Here is a 17,299-nt window from a genome sequence, read left to right on the forward strand (position 1 = left end):
ACTTAAGGGCAAAAATCTCAATTTGGCAGACAGACAAGCTCTGTATCAATGGGTAATCACTCTATGCTCCATGCTTTCATCCTTTGAATTGCTCATTTGTTGTTGTTTGATTAAGCTCCGATTTAGCTGTAGTAATCTAAATTATCTCATTTCGTGCGAAACGATGTTATTCGATACTTTTGAGATTTGATTGTATTCAGATAAGTGGATAATAGTGTTAATTGCGATTTTTGAAATTTCTGGGTTTGGTGATTAAAATAGGGGCGTACAAGTACGTATCTGAGCTATGGAGGAAGAAGCAATCAGATGTGATGAGGTTCATGCAAAGGGTGAGATGTTGGGAGTATCGGCAGCATCCTTCCATTGTTCGTGTTACCAGGCCAACTCGCCCTGACAAAGCACGTCGATTGGGTTACAAAGCCAAGAAGGTAAACTACTAATTCACTCGAGTTTCCATTTGTCTGCATGGAGTGCTGAAAATTGGGGAAGTTTTCGTGTTAGTTTGAAGTTGGACAATTAGGCAAACATAGGAATTTGAGTTCATATTACATGTTAGTATGTTACTGGTTTAGTTGATAGAAGAAACTAAGACAACACAATGTCTATCAGTTGAATTGAAAATCTGAATTTATTGAATGAGATTTTCATTTTGCCTATTAAAATCAGGTTTATGACGACAAATGATGAATTATGGTTGCAGGGTTATGTGATTTATCGTGTCCGAGTTAGGCGTGGTGGTCGTAAGAAGCCAGTTCCCAAGGGTATTGTGTACGGTAAGCCAACCAACCAGGGAGTTACCCAACTCAAGTTTCAGCGCAGCAAAAGGTCAGTTGCTGAGGAGCGTGCCGGAAGAAAGCTTGGAGGTCTCAAGGTTCTCAATTCTTACTGGATCAATGAGGTTCGTTGCCTAAATTTTTCCACCCCTATTCATGAACACCCTTGTACAATTATGTGATTTTTACTTTTTATACTCTTGTGTCAGTGAAGTGTAATACTTAAACAGGGGTTTTAAGAGAAATATTGATGGCAATGGGTGGTTAATTGTAGGTTAACCAAAATTTTAGAGGGTAATTTAGTCACTTTTAGAAAGCAGGTGGTAGAACCATAGAATATGTAAACCTCAACAGGGTTTACAGTATTTACACTCTTTATACTATTGTTTCCAGGGTTTTTGAGAAATTTACTTTAATTTCTAGTGGTGAGTTGGTTATTAAGTTAGTTAGTTAGTTAGTTAGTTGGTTACTGATATTGTGTTATTTTTGCAGGACTCTACATACAAGTACTTTGAGATAATTATGGTTGACCAGGCACACAACACTATTCGCAACGACCCAAGAATCAACTGGATTTGCAATCCTGTCCACAAGCACAGAGAGCTTCGTGGTCTGACTTCAGCAGGAAAGAAGTACAGAGGTCTTCGTGGAAGAGGTCACGCGCACAACAAGGCACGTCCTTCCCGAAGGGCCAACTGGAAGAGGAACAACACCCTTTCCCTTCGCCGTTACCGTTAATTGATTGTAGCAATCTTTTTGAAAAAGTATCTGTTTCTTGTTCTGCAAGATATTATTTCTGTTGTTGAGAAGAGGGTATGAATCAAAGTTTTGGATTTTGAATTCCGTGACAGTATTTTATTTGGAATCTATTTCCATTATATAAACCATTACCAGTTATTTTGCATGTCTAATTTACAAACCGCTACTCAATAAATGGTTCCTTTCCGCTACAGATTGCATATTCATACCAGATTTTACTTGTGTCGGACATTAGCGTACCCAAAAGACAGAATTGTAACTAATTATGAGGGTTCCAGGCAAGATTAACGTTTAATCACAATTACATACTACTTCCGTTTCCGTCCCTAATTACTTGTAACTAATTATGTTGGTCAATGACTTCCGCGATGGAAACAAATCGCCCTTTTTCAATGGAAAGCTGAGCTGCCACCCCAATCGCAACTGACATTAATCCATCTTGCAATTCCACTCCAAGGCCTTTTGCTCCTTTAACAGCTGACAAGAAATTTAGATGTTCCAAATAGCTAGATCCATGGTGCAACCCATCGTACCTGGAAAATAAATAAATATTAGTATTAAAGTGCAAAATTATCACTTGAGACTTGAAAGTAACATTGGAAGGATAATCATAAACCTACTTTATCCTGTCATCTTCAGCTTTTAGGGTTTGGACTCCATCTCTCCCTTCAACTCGAGTGCCAAACCGCACTATATTCTCAGGAACAAATGCTTCACCCTGTAAAAAACACACATTCCCGTAACTCGAACCGTGACCTTTAGGCTACAAAAGAGCAACCTTAAGCGGTTACGCCAAGGTTTGCCCTCAATAATAAGAAATGTTCAAAAAAAAAATGGAGCTTCTACTAAGTACCTTTCCAGTTTCACCAACAACAGAAATTTCTTGTTCGTTTTTACTCCCTTCAGCAAACATGCAAAGATCAAGCATTCCTCTCGAACCATTATCAAATTCAACAATTACATATGCATTGTCAATGATATCTGGTACCTGAATACAACCAAATGACGAAAACTTTGAACGAGAAGACCCTTTTTTTTTTCAAACAAAGTGGACAGAACAAAACATTACCTTTCCATCATACAATTCATCCTTGTGATTAACATCTATTCCCCCAGAAGCCATAACACGAACAGGATTTGCACCAGCAAACAGCCTCATCAAATCAAAGAAATGACAACACTTCTCTACCAGAGTACCCCCTGTGTTTACATTGAAGCGATTCCAATCGTTGACCTATTTTCATTACAAGCACCAGAAAGACTGAGACTTTTAAATGATACATACACTTTGAAAAGGCAACAAACATAAGTTTGATTTACCTTTACTAAGAAAGGAAATCGATGTTCTCGTATTGACACCATTTTAACAGCTCCAAGACTTCCAGATTTAACTATCTCTATTAGCTTAGCAACGGGTGGCATGTAACGATACTCGAGTCCAACTTGTACTATCATATCTGGTCTCTTTTTAGCAGCTTCCACAACCTATTTCCAATAAAAACCAAAAATCACAACAATTCTTCTTTATTACTACAATTAAAGAGAACTTATTACTAATAAATTGAAATAACGAATATATCGACCTCTCTACAGTGTTCAATTGTGGTGCACAATGGTTTCTCCACCAGTACATGGTGAGGTTTAGGGTGTTTGATTATGTCCATAAGGATTTCATGATGAGTCATATTTGGAGTCGAAACGACGATGACATCACAAAGGCCACTATCCAGCATCTCCTTGTGCCCTGAGAAAACCTTTGCACTTGAAAACATCATCTAACTGTAAAAAGTTTTGGATTCCAAAGAAAGAATCCATTATTTTCAATTGGGTAGTACCTGAATTGGGAAATCGAATGATTGTTGTGCTAATTGTAGAGCGAGATTCTGAGAAGGAAGGTGAGGATCAGCAATGGCGACAACGGCTACTTTTTGGCGACGAAGATGGTACAAATTCATTAGATGTTCTCTTCCCATCATCCCAACTCCTACGATTCCATATCTTACTGTTTCGTAATTACAAGCCATGAATGAAGCATATGATTCAAACAATTACTGTTTTTAGACTTTGTGATTGAGAGCTCTCTGATTGCTTTGTTCTTTCACTCCACCTTGACCTTCACTCTCTAGTCTCTACTCTCTAAGTCTACTGATGGAATTGTGGTGCTTAGTGAATTTAGCTAATTTACAAATTTGGTCCCTAATGTTTTACTATTGGCGCAATCATCCACATCCAAATCATGGATTTGGGAAAAAAAAAACAATCAATTATAAATAGTAATGGGCAACGGTTCGTTTATAAACGAGCCGAATCTGAACAAGATTGTAAGTATAGTTTATAACGAGTCGAACTTAAACTCTGACTATTTTAGAATGAACATTTAACTAACGGAATCCGAATAGTTTGATACCTCGAGAGTATTTTGATAATTTAATATTAATACTTATAAAATAATATTTTTATATTAAATATTTAATTATAATACTAAAAGATTAATATTTAATGTTATCTTTTTTAATTATAATAATGCTGATGATCATAAAAATTAAATATCAATATTAATAAATTAATATTTTCATGTTTTCTAGTCATTTAATAAATTTTTATTTTATATATTTTAAACATTGAACGAACTGGTCGTGAACAATAGCGAATATATTCGAATTTAATCTTTTGAGGTTCGTTTATAAATGAAGTTTGGTTCGTTTAATATTTTAAACGAGCCGAATAGATCCGAACGGTTTTTTGCCCATTACTAATAATAAAGGGTAGAATTGCCATTACTTAAACAAAAACTTGAAACCCCGTGTATTTAACAAAATCTTCGCGTGGAAATATCTCCACCCTGTAAGCTACTAAGGTGTGGAGAGCAAGACAATGAATTAGCGTCGTCAATTCATACAAAAACATAGACGAAACCAATCTTACAGAGTAACAGCAATCGAAAACACTTGGGAGAAGATGAAATTTAAGAGTACCCACAGACTCGATCTATTTTCTCTCTACTCCCACTCGAAGCTCAACCTCCATAGCCGACAACAACAAAGAACCTTTACTTCATTCACGAAGAGATTTCGATCCTCTCCTCAAGATGCCGCATCATCCTTCAATGGCGATAATGCTAAAGGTCTGTCTATTTCTCTTTCAATCGCTACTAATGTGTGTATGTAGTTTGTTCCATAACCTGTTTTGTTTCTGTTTGGTTGCTGAGAAAGCTCGAATTTCATATTACCTCGATTCAATTAGTCAAGTTATATGTTATTATCGGAGCTTGAAACAGGCTAGATGTTGTTGCGGCTTGTATGTCATTGTCTCTTAAGGATTGTCTAATTTATGTTTAGATACAGAGAAAATCAGCTAAATGAAGATGAGCTTATTTTATAGCTTCGCGACTGAAATTGTGTTATTGTTCTTCGTGATTCGTGAACATGTTTATGCAGGCAATCCCTTTCTGGTGCCTGGTGCAACTGTAGCTACTATACTTATGCTTGGTGCTCTTCATGCCCGCCGAATGTATAATGACAAGAAGGTCCATTTTCTCTTTACTTGTCTCGTGTCTTAAATACTTAGAGCATATATCTTTCACTGAAAAGTACCAGCTCCTGATCCTGTTTTTTTATGCTTTCATTAGGTCTGTTGTGTGCTTTCTTACTTTTTTTTCCTGTAGGCAGTCATCAGAATTTTGATTTCTTCTGCAGTTATTTCTTCAATCTTGATTGTGTGACCATAGTGTTTCCCTTTATGCATTGTTTATTTGTTTGTTTATTACCAACTGTTATCTAAATTCTGTATTAGCTCTCACTGTCATCAACAATTCAACATACATAAACATTTTAGAATCTTCGTCATCAATTATGCTTATGATTTTGTTTTTGGGTGGTAGAGTGAAGAAAAACACGAGAGAGGTATTGAATTTGAATTCCAGCCCGATGTAAAGGTAATATGTTTATCTCCATATCTAACTCATCTTTATCCTACAAACCTTTACTAACTTTTTGAATCTGAAAACTTCATTAACTATGTATTTTTGTCACCTTGTCAATTTCAGGCAAAGTTTTTGGGAATGCTTCCACTACGACCTATTTCTAGACTTTGGGGTCATCTGATGAGTGTGGTGAGTAGTTTCTTATTTAAAACGCTGATGTAATTTAGCTCAGGTGGGAAGCTATGGCTGCTTATCAATGGTACGAGTTTATATACTAAATGGATCTTTCTCTTAGGACATTCCTGTTTGGCTTCGTTCACATGTGTATAAAGCGTGGGCACGAGCATTCCATTCAAGTATGTGTACTTTGCTTTATCTATATGTATGCAAACTTGTGTTGGCTAGCTAGAATAAAGAGTGTGTAATAAAACGGATATGGATACTTTTGGCATTTCAGACCTTGAAGAAGCTGCTCTGCCTCTGGATGAATATTCTAACTTACGGGAATTCTTTGTCCGCCGTTTGAAAGAAGGATGTAGGCCTATTGACCCTGATCCCCACAGTCTGGTAACTGGTAACAAAAAGCTAGGACACTGTAGTCTTAAAATTTGTTGCACTTTGTTGCTTTTTTGCTAATATTTCACTTTCAAATGTTCTCAGGCTAGTCCTGTTGACGGTTCTATTCTTAGATTTGGAGAGTTACAAGGAGCAGGGGCTAGAATTGAACAAGTCAAAGGGTTTTCTTATTCTGTTTCCTCACTTCTTGGTTCTAGCTCTTTCCTTCCAATGAGAGCAGAAGGGGACATTGATGAAGAAACTAATGAACCTGAAAACAGTCTTCCTGAAAAGAGTAAGAGATCATGGTGGAGAATTTCTTTGGCTTCACCAAAAGTCCGGGAAACAGTTTCTGCATGGTAACTTTATTCACATTTTCTAGTTACAAGCTTATATAACAGTCACATTGTGTGTGCTAAGACTGCTGTTAGAGAACTATCTATGTTCCTAGAGACAGAACTGTCACACTTAATATTGCATTTACATAAAAAATATCTATGGTTTTGATAAGAAATTCTGTCACTTTCATCTCTACATAGACTGTCTATATTCCTGTGATCAAGTTTAATTGTAAGGAAGTTGTCATTACTTTAAATATGGTCTTAAGCGATTAATGCGAACATTTTGTGCAGTCCTGTGAAAGGCCTTTACTATTGTGTAATCTACTTAAAGCCTGGGGAGTATCATCGAATACACTCACCAGTGGATTGGAACGTTCTTGTTCGTCGCCATTTTTCAGGTTAGTTACTCTTTTATGTGTAGACTTATGGAGGAGCCTTGTTATGTGTTTATATTTCCTTTTTTATCACATCAATTTATCCTATTGGTAATTCAAAACGACTTAAGCTGAATGCTTGTCTTATCGAATGCACTCATGTTTGTAGGTCGCTTGTTTCCTGTGAATGAACGTGCTGCCAGAACAATCAGAAATCTTTATGTTGAGAATGAAAGGGTAATTTTTGTTTTCATTCACAATTAGTAATGACACGATGATATAATTTCGGTTTTTGGTTTTTGGTTTTGAAAAGCTGTTGTGATTACATCAGGTTGTGCTTGAAGGTCTTTGGCAAGAAGGATTCATGGCAATAGCGGCAGTTGGTGCTACAAACATTGGTTCAATTGAGGTAGTACCTCTTTTCTGGTGGTTAGCCAAAAGATATTTTTATGGACCTTCTTACTTTATTTCTTTTATTGCATTTGGAAGCTTTTAATTGAACCCGAGCTAAGGACAAATCTTCCACGAAAAAAGATATTTCCATCAGAGCCTCCAGAGGAGAGGGTTTATGAACCTGAAGGCATTGGAATGATGCTCAAGAAAGGAGAAGAGGTGAGAGAGTTTTACCATTTTAACCTTTTGGAAACCTTTTTACTCTTTCTTCTTCAAGATAGAAATATAATATCGCGGTTGATCCATATCTTTGTAAGTATTTTCCAATTCACCCTCCATGTTTGTAAAGTGCGCATTTGAATGTCGAATCTTTCAGGTTGCGGCATTCAACATGGGATCGACGGTGGTGCTTGTCTTCCAAGCTCCCACAATAAAACCACCGAAGGATGGGGAAACAACTGCTAGTTCTGAGTTTAGTTTTTGTATAAATCGTGGGGACAAGATTCAAACCGGGCAAGCACTTGGGACATGGCGTCATTAACAGATTCATGAGCAATTAAATGACGTTATTAGATATATTGTTTAGTTGTCACCAATCATTCAGACTTGGAGCTAGGAAAATAGGCTGTATTACTTTCTGGGAGAGTATTTTTTTGGTGCACTTTGTACCAGATTGGTTTCTGACTTTCATATTATCATTGAAACATTGACTGTGAACTCGAGCAGAGGCAAGTTTTATAAGCAAAGGCACACCTACGTCTGTTTGGCGTAAGAGGAAGAAGACGACGCTCGCTTGTTACGAAACATCATGAATACGACGGGAAATACAACTCCGATCATCATGATCGCCGCTCAGATCAGGTATCACGACGGACTCGGTGGCTCCACCTCCAACACTCTCCTGAACTGCAACCACAAACCACAACCATTTTAACTTCAATTTCAGTCATAACCATGAAAAAGTTGCATTGATGTAAATGCAGATTTCTATATGGTAGAAAGAAGCCAGAGAGAGAGAGAACTACAGGCATCTTTTTTATTGTGTGATCTTCCGGAAGAGAATCGTATCTGTTTGTGATTAAAAAATGTAAATAGTAATGAATTGAACCGGTCGGACTCTATAAAGCCCGGTTGGAAATAAATTGGAACCGGCTGGATTTGAACCGAATTTCAATCATCCATTTAATGACCCGATATCATTTTACCTGATTCGGTATACATCCGAAACCAATTCTCCGGAACCCAAACTTGAACCGTCGGTTCATCGAACCAGATCCCGAACCGACCCGCCATTTTCGTTGCTTGCTTTGTCTGTAATGGTTTGGTTGGTCCTGGCGAGTGGCGACACAGAATTATTCCGTTTGAGAGAGACGAGACGAAGATGGGTCTGATTGGAAGAAGAAGAATCTCAAGATGTCTTCCTCATTTTATTAAATTTGCAAAGAGGTCCTACAATTCCCTGAATTTCCCAGGAGAGTTTCTAGATCCCACTCAATCTCACGGAATCCACCTCTTTCAATGCCCTGTAAGTAAGCCTTATTATTTTGATTTACTTTCTATTCATAGAAAAGATTGCACTATTTTTTACAATTGAAATTGAACTCTCGCCCAATTATTGAACAAAATTTGTGATTTTGGGTTCGAAATAGAATCAGACGATGACCCAGTTGAAGATTGAATTGATAATTGAATGTAGGATAGTGTTGGGATTGTCTCGAAGCTGTCTGAGTGTATTGCCATTAGAGGAGGGAACATTCTTGACGCTGATGTATTTGTGCCTGAGAATAAGGGTGTCTTTTATTCAAGAAGGTACTTTTTTTTTTGTTTAGATGAATGTAGATTGAACAAATTTCAAAATCTTGTAAGAATATGGATTGTAAAGGTGGGATATAAATTGTAATTTGTGTATTATTATGGTAGTGAGTTCGTTTTCGACCCTGCCAAATGGTCAAGAGAACAAATGAATGAAGATTTCCATAAGCTGGCAATTGAGTTCAATGCTATGAGATCTCATGTTCGAGTGCCAGAAATGGATCCAAAGTATAAGATTGCTGTCCTTGCTTCAAAACAGGTAATATAATTTACTTACTAGTCCATTCGGGGACATCCGATTAAATTGGAAATGTCCAGAGAACATTAGCATGGCCCCTGCGCAAGGATCACATGCATTAATCGAGAAATGGTCCAAATGTTTTCTCCTTTCAAGTAAATATATATTTTGCTTATTGAGATTCTTACTAGTCTTTCTATATTGTAACAGGAACACTGTCTGGTCGACTTGTTACATGCGTGGCAGGGTGATAAACTTCCAGTTGATATAGCATGTGTTATAAGGTGAATGTGTTTGAATGCTAATTTAGAGATGTTCTGTCTGATTAGAGATGCTAGAAGACTAACAAGTGCGTATATACTTTTTTCAGTAACCATGATAGAGATCCAAACACACATGTTATTCGCTTTCTTCAAAGGAATGGCATTCCATATCACTATCTGCCAACGACCAAAGAAAATAAAAGAGAAGATGAGATTTTGGAACTGGTTTCAAACACCGATTTTTTAGTGCTTGCCAGATACATGCAGGTAAATGAGTCTATAATTGATTCATAAGCCATCATATGAGTCGATTTTTGGAAATTAAGTTATATGGAGAAGTAACTCTCTTTGACATTTCTAACCGTATAAGTTAGTGGATGTTTGATTGAAATCCAGACAGAAAGTCTCTGTGCTCAATTATAGGATTTCTTTGAGATCTTGCATATCACCCTTATTTATTTCTGTAGTTGAATGATATTGCAATGATCAAATTCCTAAGTTTTTTACTGAATTCGCAGATATTCTCCGGTAAGTTTTTAAGAAGTTATGGAAGGATATAATTAACATTCACCATGGCCTTCTCCCATCATTCAGGGGTGGCAATCCATCTAAACAAGTGAATTCTCTTGCCTTTCTCATGGATTTAAGATTTTGTGTCCTGTTAAAATGCTTTTTAATCCTGAGTAAAATTTTCAGGCTTTTGTTGCCGGTGTGAAACTAATTGGTGCAACGAGCCATTTTGTTACCGAAGAACTTGATGCAGGGCCTATTATAGAACAAAGGGTAATTGCAATTTGGTTACTGCAACTTCAAATATATGAAATTTAAATTCTCGCAACGACTAATGACTATATTGTAATTTTGGCCGATGATGTTTTTTTGCAGGTTGAGAGAGTTTCACACAGGGATACTTTGCAGAGTTTTGTGCAGAAATCGGAAAACCTTGAGAAGCAATGCCTTGCGAGGGCTATAAAGTCATATTGTGAGTTGCGAGTTTTAGCCTATGAAGGAACAAAGACTGTTATTTTTTAAAGATGAGAATAAAGAACACGATGTAGTTCAGTTGAGAGGTGTATTTCTGTATGTACATTTATTATTCATTAAGAAATTTCAATTGAATCAAGGTTTTCCAAATTTTCAATTATTCTATTGTATTCCAATTTGATCTGTACTTTGAATTCAAAATTAACCTGTTTAGTTGAGTGAAAATCAGAGTGAGATTATAGTTGCTATAGGTTGAGATTATAATTCTAGTTTTTTCTATTGCAAGAGAAAACTTCCTGGAGAAGTTACTATACTTCCCGGAGAAGTTTTTCAGAGTCTGTGTAGATTACTGTCATAAACTGCTGCGATTGCTCATTCTCTCTACATTAACTTGTTATTTACATTTCTTTCACTTCTTTAAAAAAAAATTCTCAAATTTATATTTAAACTCATAAATTAGTTGAATCGTAAGAGGAATGGTTGCAGCCTCGCACAATTTGAGCCGCGACTCGAAGTCCTGCATAACTTATTGGACTTTCGGACGGCATTATGTAACTTATATTACAAGGTATCGTATTAGGTTTCAATATATGTATATTAAAGTAAAAATATAGGCGTCCATTGCCTGATCAGGCAATTCGACTAGAATTCTAGGAATATATAGCCGTTGAAAATTTGTCAAAAGTTATCGTCAAGAGGAGTTGTGTGAAGGAAACAAGTCTCTTTAGCTTCTCCCGTATTCTTTATAAAAGTTTCATACTTTAATCTGTGAAAAGGATCATCTTTTGAACCAACTTCTATGGCTTCTAGATATCTCTCTTCTGCTTCCCATAAGTCTTCCCTCACCCTCCACAAGAAATCTGCGTATCGACTCAACGTCTCAGCGTCGATCGGCTTGATTTCCACTGCACGCTTGAAACACCTCTCCGCCCTATTAAACCAAATAATTAAAATTCATATCAAGATATATAGGATAAGAAGTATGATCTCTCTTATGATAGTAATTAAATTGGCAGAACATCATTTTACCTATCATAGTCCCGAGCAACTGTCCAGAGAAATTGCGCGTAATTCGAGAGCAGGAGTGAATTATCTGGATCCTCAGCGACGCGTATCTGATAATGAAGATCTGTCCTGAAATATTTATCATAATCATTATTGTCGTCGCCCTTTTCGATCTCAATCGAGGAATTCTCTTGTATCTCATTAGGGAATTACTTCCAAATCCGATTCGACTTGAGGAACGTAACTAGACATGGAGTTTACGGTGAAATTAGCCGTTAGGATCATGACATGAACCATTAGAGATGGAGTCCGTGAAAAAACGTGTTGAAATAACCAACCAAATGATGAATTCATTTCTCTTTGTACGGTACATATGACTTCTCCCAAATCTACACCGTAAAGACCTTCCCTTACTTGCCAAGGCACGTTTTTGTAGCTCAATCACCATCAACACCAATGAAGAAAGTGCCAATTTAACACTACAAGTTTCATCAAAATCAAATTCCTCAAAAACCTTATTATGTTCTTTTTGCTTCTTCCGAATTAACCTTAGCGACGAAGGGATTTCCAAGCTATTGGCTTTCATTTCAATGCACATTCTATCATTCTCGTTCGAATCCGGTCGATTCGATTTGATTCCGACCTGTTCGTTGGAGAAATGATCATTAAAGCTAGAATTGCAGACTAGCTTCAGGACCATTTCCTCCTGATTTGAACGATCCAAAGCTTGTTATTGATCTGTAATTAACAACCCTGTTTAATGTAAATAGGGAGCTTTGAAAACCCTTAGCTGCAAAATTAAGCTTCATATTTTGACTTGTTGAAAAATTCAACACAAAAATCTGATCAAACCCATTTGGCTTTAGCCTGAATTAAAACTTGTAACCTCGGGCAATTTAGCCTTCAACAGAGGAAGATTCAACCACATTAAAAAATATAATAAAACTTTTTTAAGTTATGCGTTTTTACATGTTAAGAGGAATTTTAATGGTTGAGTTTCCCGAGTCACATGCCTGTTAAAAAGGATAAATTCTTGTGTACATTAACAAATCGTTCCTTACAAATGCTAATCGCAATTGTCCTATAATAATAATACTAATAATACTACCTCTCATCTCATATGCCATATGTAATTAATTTGTTTAGCATTTTCTATATTTACCAATAAGTATAATAAGGTATATATTTTTTTTTACTGAGTTTCATATAGTAGCATATAGCAATAATGATGTACTCCAACATAATTAGCATCTAACATTTAAAAAAAAAAACCACATAATTAGCATGAAAAATAGAAAGTTGCATAGTATTTATTACTATACTACTCATATCTTTGAATAGATATTGTTTTATCTTTTTAGATCGATTAAAAATGATGCATCTAATTTATTATTATTGTCTATAAATTTTTAAAATGAATTTAAAAAAGTTAAAACGACATATATTTGGAAACTGTATAACGCCCAAATTATTCATAACATTAAATATTGGAATTCTGAGTGTGATTAGAACATAACAGTACACATATATATTAACTTAATAATTTTTTTAAAGAAATTTTGTTGCTTCTTATTGTACCCATCAATTGAAAATAAATAAGTAAGAAAGATAAAATGTTAATATAATATCATGTTTGTTTGTACGTATTTTTTACTCTTCGTTTTTCGGGATTCATAAAAATAATGACACATTATTATACATTATAATGGAATGGTGAACCCGTGGGAAAAGTACTAAAATTATATATCCTAAAATTTAAATACGGATCTTAAAAATAAAAACCAAACAAACAAGCCCTTGACCGGAAAAAATTTCAGATTTTTCTTCTTTCCTACATGACAATTTTTAATTGGTGGAAGCAGCAAAAATACAAAATGCTGCTCCTACAAGAGTAGCTAATTATTTTTCATTTTTTTTAAGCCATTAACTTTTTTTTTATGTAAATTATGTCATTAACTTAATAATTATACTAACGACTTGATGGCGGCAAATTCATAATTTGTTAGTAATTAATACAGGTGAAAATATTAAATAATGAATTGGTAAATTAAAAAACAGAGAAGAATTAAAAAAGGGGTACACTTAATAAAAAAAAATAAAAATCGCAAGTTTTTATTTTTCTTTTTTAAAGATGCAAGTTTATTTTTTTATTACCATTGTATTTAAAAAAAAAATAAGAAGATGAAATGAGCAAGGAAGGCTGCGACTCTCATCTAGTTTATGAATTTATTTTAGTCTACTCTTACTTTACTTTGTGTTGTACTACCTCAAAGAATCTTTGAGTAGTTGACATTTCACACTACCAATAACATTCATTTTGAGGTAAAAATTATTTATATCTTTTATTCTGATCTCAAAAGGGAATTTCATTGATTATTGAAGATCGATTACAGGATGTAGGGAGGGAGATAATCGTATTATCTCATTGATGCATAAGTTCGTAATACAATTGAGCTAGTCGAATTCCCCCTCACTTGACGAAAACAAAATTGCAGTTACAAAAGAATTAAAACAAATGTCTGATATGTAAAATAATCCCTGCATGAAAGATAACAGGTAGCATTTTTTCAAAATCTTCTTCACAACAATGAGGGAGTCTGTTTCAAACTGCACATCAGTGATACCCATTGAGATAGCCAAATTCAGTCCCATTCGAATAGTTGCGGCTCTGCGGCGTAGATGTCAGGTGGTCCATCAAGAAAGGCTGATTGTTGAACCAGGATCGAGCCTCCACTGTCCCTAATTACGATTCCGAGATCCATTTACCAGTGACTGAGAAAATAGCTGCATCAGAGTTAACCTTCAGAAAGCTGTTAGGAGGAGGAGTCAAACAAACTAGCTCGGAAGGACTTCTAGCTGGCTGGATCGCTTGATTTTCGAGGATGGTGGAGGGCAGATGATCAGAGTGAAGTGATCTGGCTAACTGAACGACAAAGAAAGGATTCTTGCACGACAAATCAGCCCAGGCAGAGTTACGATTCTTCCAGATTGACCAAAGCAGAATATTGAGCATTTCACATTTTGGTTTGATTAACAACACAGTCATTCGAAAGTACCAGGAAAAAAAGTTTTCGTTTACCCACTCTGAGACATTAGTAGGCAAAACTGGTCAAGTGGGTTCAGAAATCATACCTCTTTTCCTAAGTGAGTCTTTCATTGCTAAGCTTTGATGGCCGGTGCGTCATAAGAAGATCTTGACTTTTAGTAGAACATTAAGATCCCAATTGAGCTTCCAAAACAATGGAAATTGAAAATTAGAGGCCTGATTGGTTCTTTCCTAGACAACGCCACAACATAGGCACTTCTAACTGAGAAAGAAATATCGTTTTTCCCTTTCCAAGCCAGAAGATCTTCTCTGGAAGCTAGAATGGGAACTTGTAGAATTTTTCTGACTATCTCCCTTTCAAAAATGCATATTAAAAAGGGAACATTTCACCAGTTCGTGACTCTATCGATTAATCTGGCCACTTTGAAAACTCCATTCAGTCTCATATTTTCATACTCAACTACAGAAAAAGATTGTGACGGCAACGAACGGTTCTTGCCAGCCCGATTAATTATATTCGTTCCTAACTTGCCAAATACCCTCATCAATGAGTGTGTTCCTCCCGTTGATAATACTACGCCCGTAGAAGATATGTAAATAAAGATTTACTCAGTAAAAGTTAATATTAGAATAGAAAAAAATATATTCTAAAGACTTTATTTGTTCACTAAGTCTTTCATTGTCTTTTCTATATATTTTGTATTACATCATCATAATCATAACACAAATAATATATTTTTCTATCAAAGTTTCAATATGAACATCAGAGTCAAGTTCCACCATAAGTTTGGCGCCGTCCAACCAACCCATGGTTTCAAATCAGATCACCGATCCAATCCCATCATCCGACGTAGTTTTGTCGCCGTCGATTGTTCATATCAGGATGTCGCAGTTTATGTCGCTCGGATCTTTCAACAGTCCGATTTCAGGTATCTCATCGTCATCCACCAGATCGAAAGTCTCTCCAATGGGTTATTCATATTTTTCAGTGCCACAACTAGGCACGCTGCCGCCGATTGGCCCTTCATCCAATATTACTACACATCCGTAGTTTGCAGTTCCGACTAATGGTAACACCTTTTCGAATCTTCAGGCCTTTAATCATGCCCTAACAATCAAACTTGAAGTTCAAACTTTATGTTATGGTCGAAACAAATCTCCTTATTGTGCGTGGTCATGGTCTTTTATGACTTCTTACGGAGAAATCCCTCGTCCTCCTCAGTATATTTAAGTTAATGGTGCAGTATAATGTCAATTATTGAATATGGGAGCAACAGGATCAGCTTCTGCTCGGATGGCTACTTCAATCGCTAACTCCTGCTGTACTAGCCCAGATTACATCACATGATACTTCAACAGCGGTTTTGGCCTCTCTTAATCAACTTTTTTCTCTTCTGTCTAAGAACAAGGCGATCAATGTTAGTCGACGCCTCATTCAACCAAAAAAGGCAACATGTCCATAACTGAATACGTCCAAAAGATGAAGGTTTGTGCTGAATCTATCACAGGTACTGGAAAAGTCTATGATGAAGATTACCTTGTCTGGGCTATTATTGCTAATTTGGGCCCTGAATATGATTCTTTCGTGGCTGCGTTAAATATGTACAAAGGTGATATGTCTGTTGCAAGTTTGACTGAGATGCTACTGAATCAAGAGGCATATCTGGAGACGACAACTGCTCGCAATGCTCTTGATTCCTCTATTCACTATACTCAGAAGCAGGGACGATAAAATGGAACTCATGTTCTTGCAGGAACTCAAGGTGTCGATCGGGGAGGCTACAACAACTTTTCTAGCCGTGGTCGTGGCCGCGGATGCGGGCGTGGCCGTGGTCGCACAAACAACAATCCCCCACGTGCTTACCACTCAGCCTCACAGTGCTATAATAGGTTTGACCAAAATTCCCAAACACCAAAACCTAATCCGCCCTCTGCATTCACTGCATCATCAGGGTCCGCTGATGATTATGATTGGTATTCGGACTCTGGTGCTACTCATCACATCACTCATGATATGTCTCACTTGCATTTGTCTGCTCCCTACCATGGTGGTGATTACGTTTAAGTAGGTAATGGTACGGGTTTAGCAATCTCTCACACAGGTAAGGAACTATTCCGACTAGTTAAAAAAATATGATTTTAACTAATGTTTTGCATTGTCCCAAAATATTGAAGAATCTATTAAGTGTCTCTAAATTTTGCATGGATAACAATGAGTTTTTTGAATTTAATGAATCTGCATGTTTTGTAAAGGATCGAAACTTTCGCCCCTGTCTCTTCGAAACTTTGTTAAGAACGGATTATATCGTCTTGCCGCCCCTGTCTCTTCGAAACTTTCGCAAGTGTTTGTTGCATCGAAACAATCTATCAACTTATGGCATCAACGCTTCAGAAATCCTTTCAGTCCAGTTACTAGTCGTGTCTTAACGCCGTCTGGTTTTAAGTATTCGGGTAGCCAGTTCTTTTGTTCAGCTTGTCAGTTAGGAAAGTGTCATCAGTTGTCTTATGCTAATCACAAACTACTTTAACATCTCCTCTGGGGTTAATTTATTCCGATGTATGGGGCCCTGCTCCTGAATTATCATTTCACGGATTTAAATATTATGTTTTGTTTGTTGATGTTTATACTTGCTATATTTGGTTAATTCTGATTGCATGCAAATCTGATGTTATGACTGCGTTTAAATCATTCAAAATCCATGTCGAAAATTTTTTTATAAAAAAAATAAAAGCTTTTCAATCTGACTGGGGTGGCGAGTATCGATCTCTTTCAAATTTCTTCATGAAAATGGTATAGCTCATCGCATTGCATGTCCTTATGCTCATGGTCAAAA

General features: G+C 36.3%; 4 protein-coding genes, 1 non-coding gene and 1 pseudogene across 5 annotated transcripts; 4 read left to right on the plus strand and 2 right to left on the minus strand.

Moving 5' to 3' along the window:
* Positions 1-257: 257 nt before the first annotated feature.
* LOC139883916 (large ribosomal subunit protein eL15) lies at positions 258-1,511 on the plus strand (the record flags this gene model as incomplete). Its single annotated transcript, XM_071868014.1, has 3 exons — positions 258-428; positions 701-898; positions 1,266-1,511. Coding segments are annotated over 3 exons (615 nt in total), but the record flags the coding sequence as incomplete, so codon positions are not given.
* Positions 1,512-1,872: 361 nt separating this feature from the next.
* LOC139883909 (uncharacterized) lies at positions 1,873-3,556 on the minus strand. Its single transcript, XM_071868009.1, has 7 exons — positions 3,368-3,556; positions 3,116-3,286; positions 2,853-3,017; positions 2,602-2,766; positions 2,386-2,520; positions 2,153-2,250; positions 1,873-2,065 (listed from the first exon to the last, which is right to left on the minus strand). Exons 1-7 carry the CDS (start codon positions 3,554-3,556, stop codon positions 1,873-1,875), a joined length of 1,116 nt encoding a protein of 371 aa, XP_071724110.1.
* Positions 3,557-4,490: 934 nt separating this feature from the next.
* On the plus strand, positions 4,491-7,658 carry LOC139883911 (phosphatidylserine decarboxylase proenzyme 1, mitochondrial). The gene is made up of 12 exons (XM_071868010.1): positions 4,491-4,656; positions 4,970-5,058; positions 5,413-5,466; positions 5,578-5,643; positions 5,750-5,810; positions 5,912-6,021; positions 6,115-6,368; positions 6,642-6,748; positions 6,894-6,961; positions 7,056-7,133; positions 7,214-7,336; positions 7,494-7,658. Exons 1-12 carry the CDS (start codon positions 4,491-4,493, stop codon positions 7,656-7,658), a joined length of 1,341 nt encoding a protein of 446 aa, XP_071724111.1.
* A 212-nt stretch (positions 7,659-7,870) lies between these two features.
* LOC139883915 (uncharacterized) lies at positions 7,871-8,410 on the minus strand. Its single transcript, XM_071868013.1, is given in 3 exon segments — positions 7,871-8,023; positions 8,143-8,185; positions 8,337-8,410. Coding segments are annotated over 3 exon segments (270 nt in total).
* Positions 8,411-8,498: 88 nt separating this feature from the next.
* On the plus strand, positions 8,499-10,462 carry LOC139883912 (formyltetrahydrofolate deformylase 2, mitochondrial-like; annotated as a pseudogene).
* LOC139883918 (U6 spliceosomal RNA) lies at positions 9,209-9,311 on the plus strand. Its single transcript, XR_011771875.1, has one exon. It is a non-coding gene; the product is annotated as a U6 spliceosomal RNA (small nuclear RNA).
* Positions 10,463-17,299: the final 6,837 nt, after the last annotated feature.

Source organism: Rutidosis leptorrhynchoides, unplaced genomic scaffold (assembly GCF_046630445.1).
Source record: "Rutidosis leptorrhynchoides isolate AG116_Rl617_1_P2 unplaced genomic scaffold, CSIRO_AGI_Rlap_v1 contig472, whole genome shotgun sequence".
NCBI lineage: Eukaryota > Viridiplantae > Streptophyta > Magnoliopsida > Asterales > Asteraceae > Rutidosis > Rutidosis leptorrhynchoides.

Coding starts and splice junctions, on each gene's coding strand:
- LOC139883911 (XM_071868010.1), top strand. CDS start 4,491: ATGAAATTTAAGAGTACCCACAGACTCGATCTATTTTCTCTCTACTCC. Junction 4,657..4,969: donor CAATGGCGATAATGCTAAAG/GTCTGTCTATTT, acceptor ATGTTTATGCAG/GCAATCCCTTTCTGGTGCCT. Junction 6,749..6,893: donor TGTTCGTCGCCATTTTTCAG/GTTAGTTACTCT, acceptor TCATGTTTGTAG/GTCGCTTGTTTCCTGTGAAT.
- LOC139883909 (XM_071868009.1), bottom strand. CDS start 3,556: ATGGCTTGTAATTACGAAACAGTAAGATATGGAATCGTAGGAGTTGGG. Junction 3,287..3,367: donor CATTCGATTTCCCAATTCAG/GTACTACCCAAT, acceptor TCAAGTGCAAAG/GTTTTCTCAGGGCACAAGGA. Junction 2,251..2,385: donor TTGTTGGTGAAACTGGAAAG/GTACTTAGTAGA, acceptor TGTTTTTTACAG/GGTGAAGCATTTGTTCCTGA.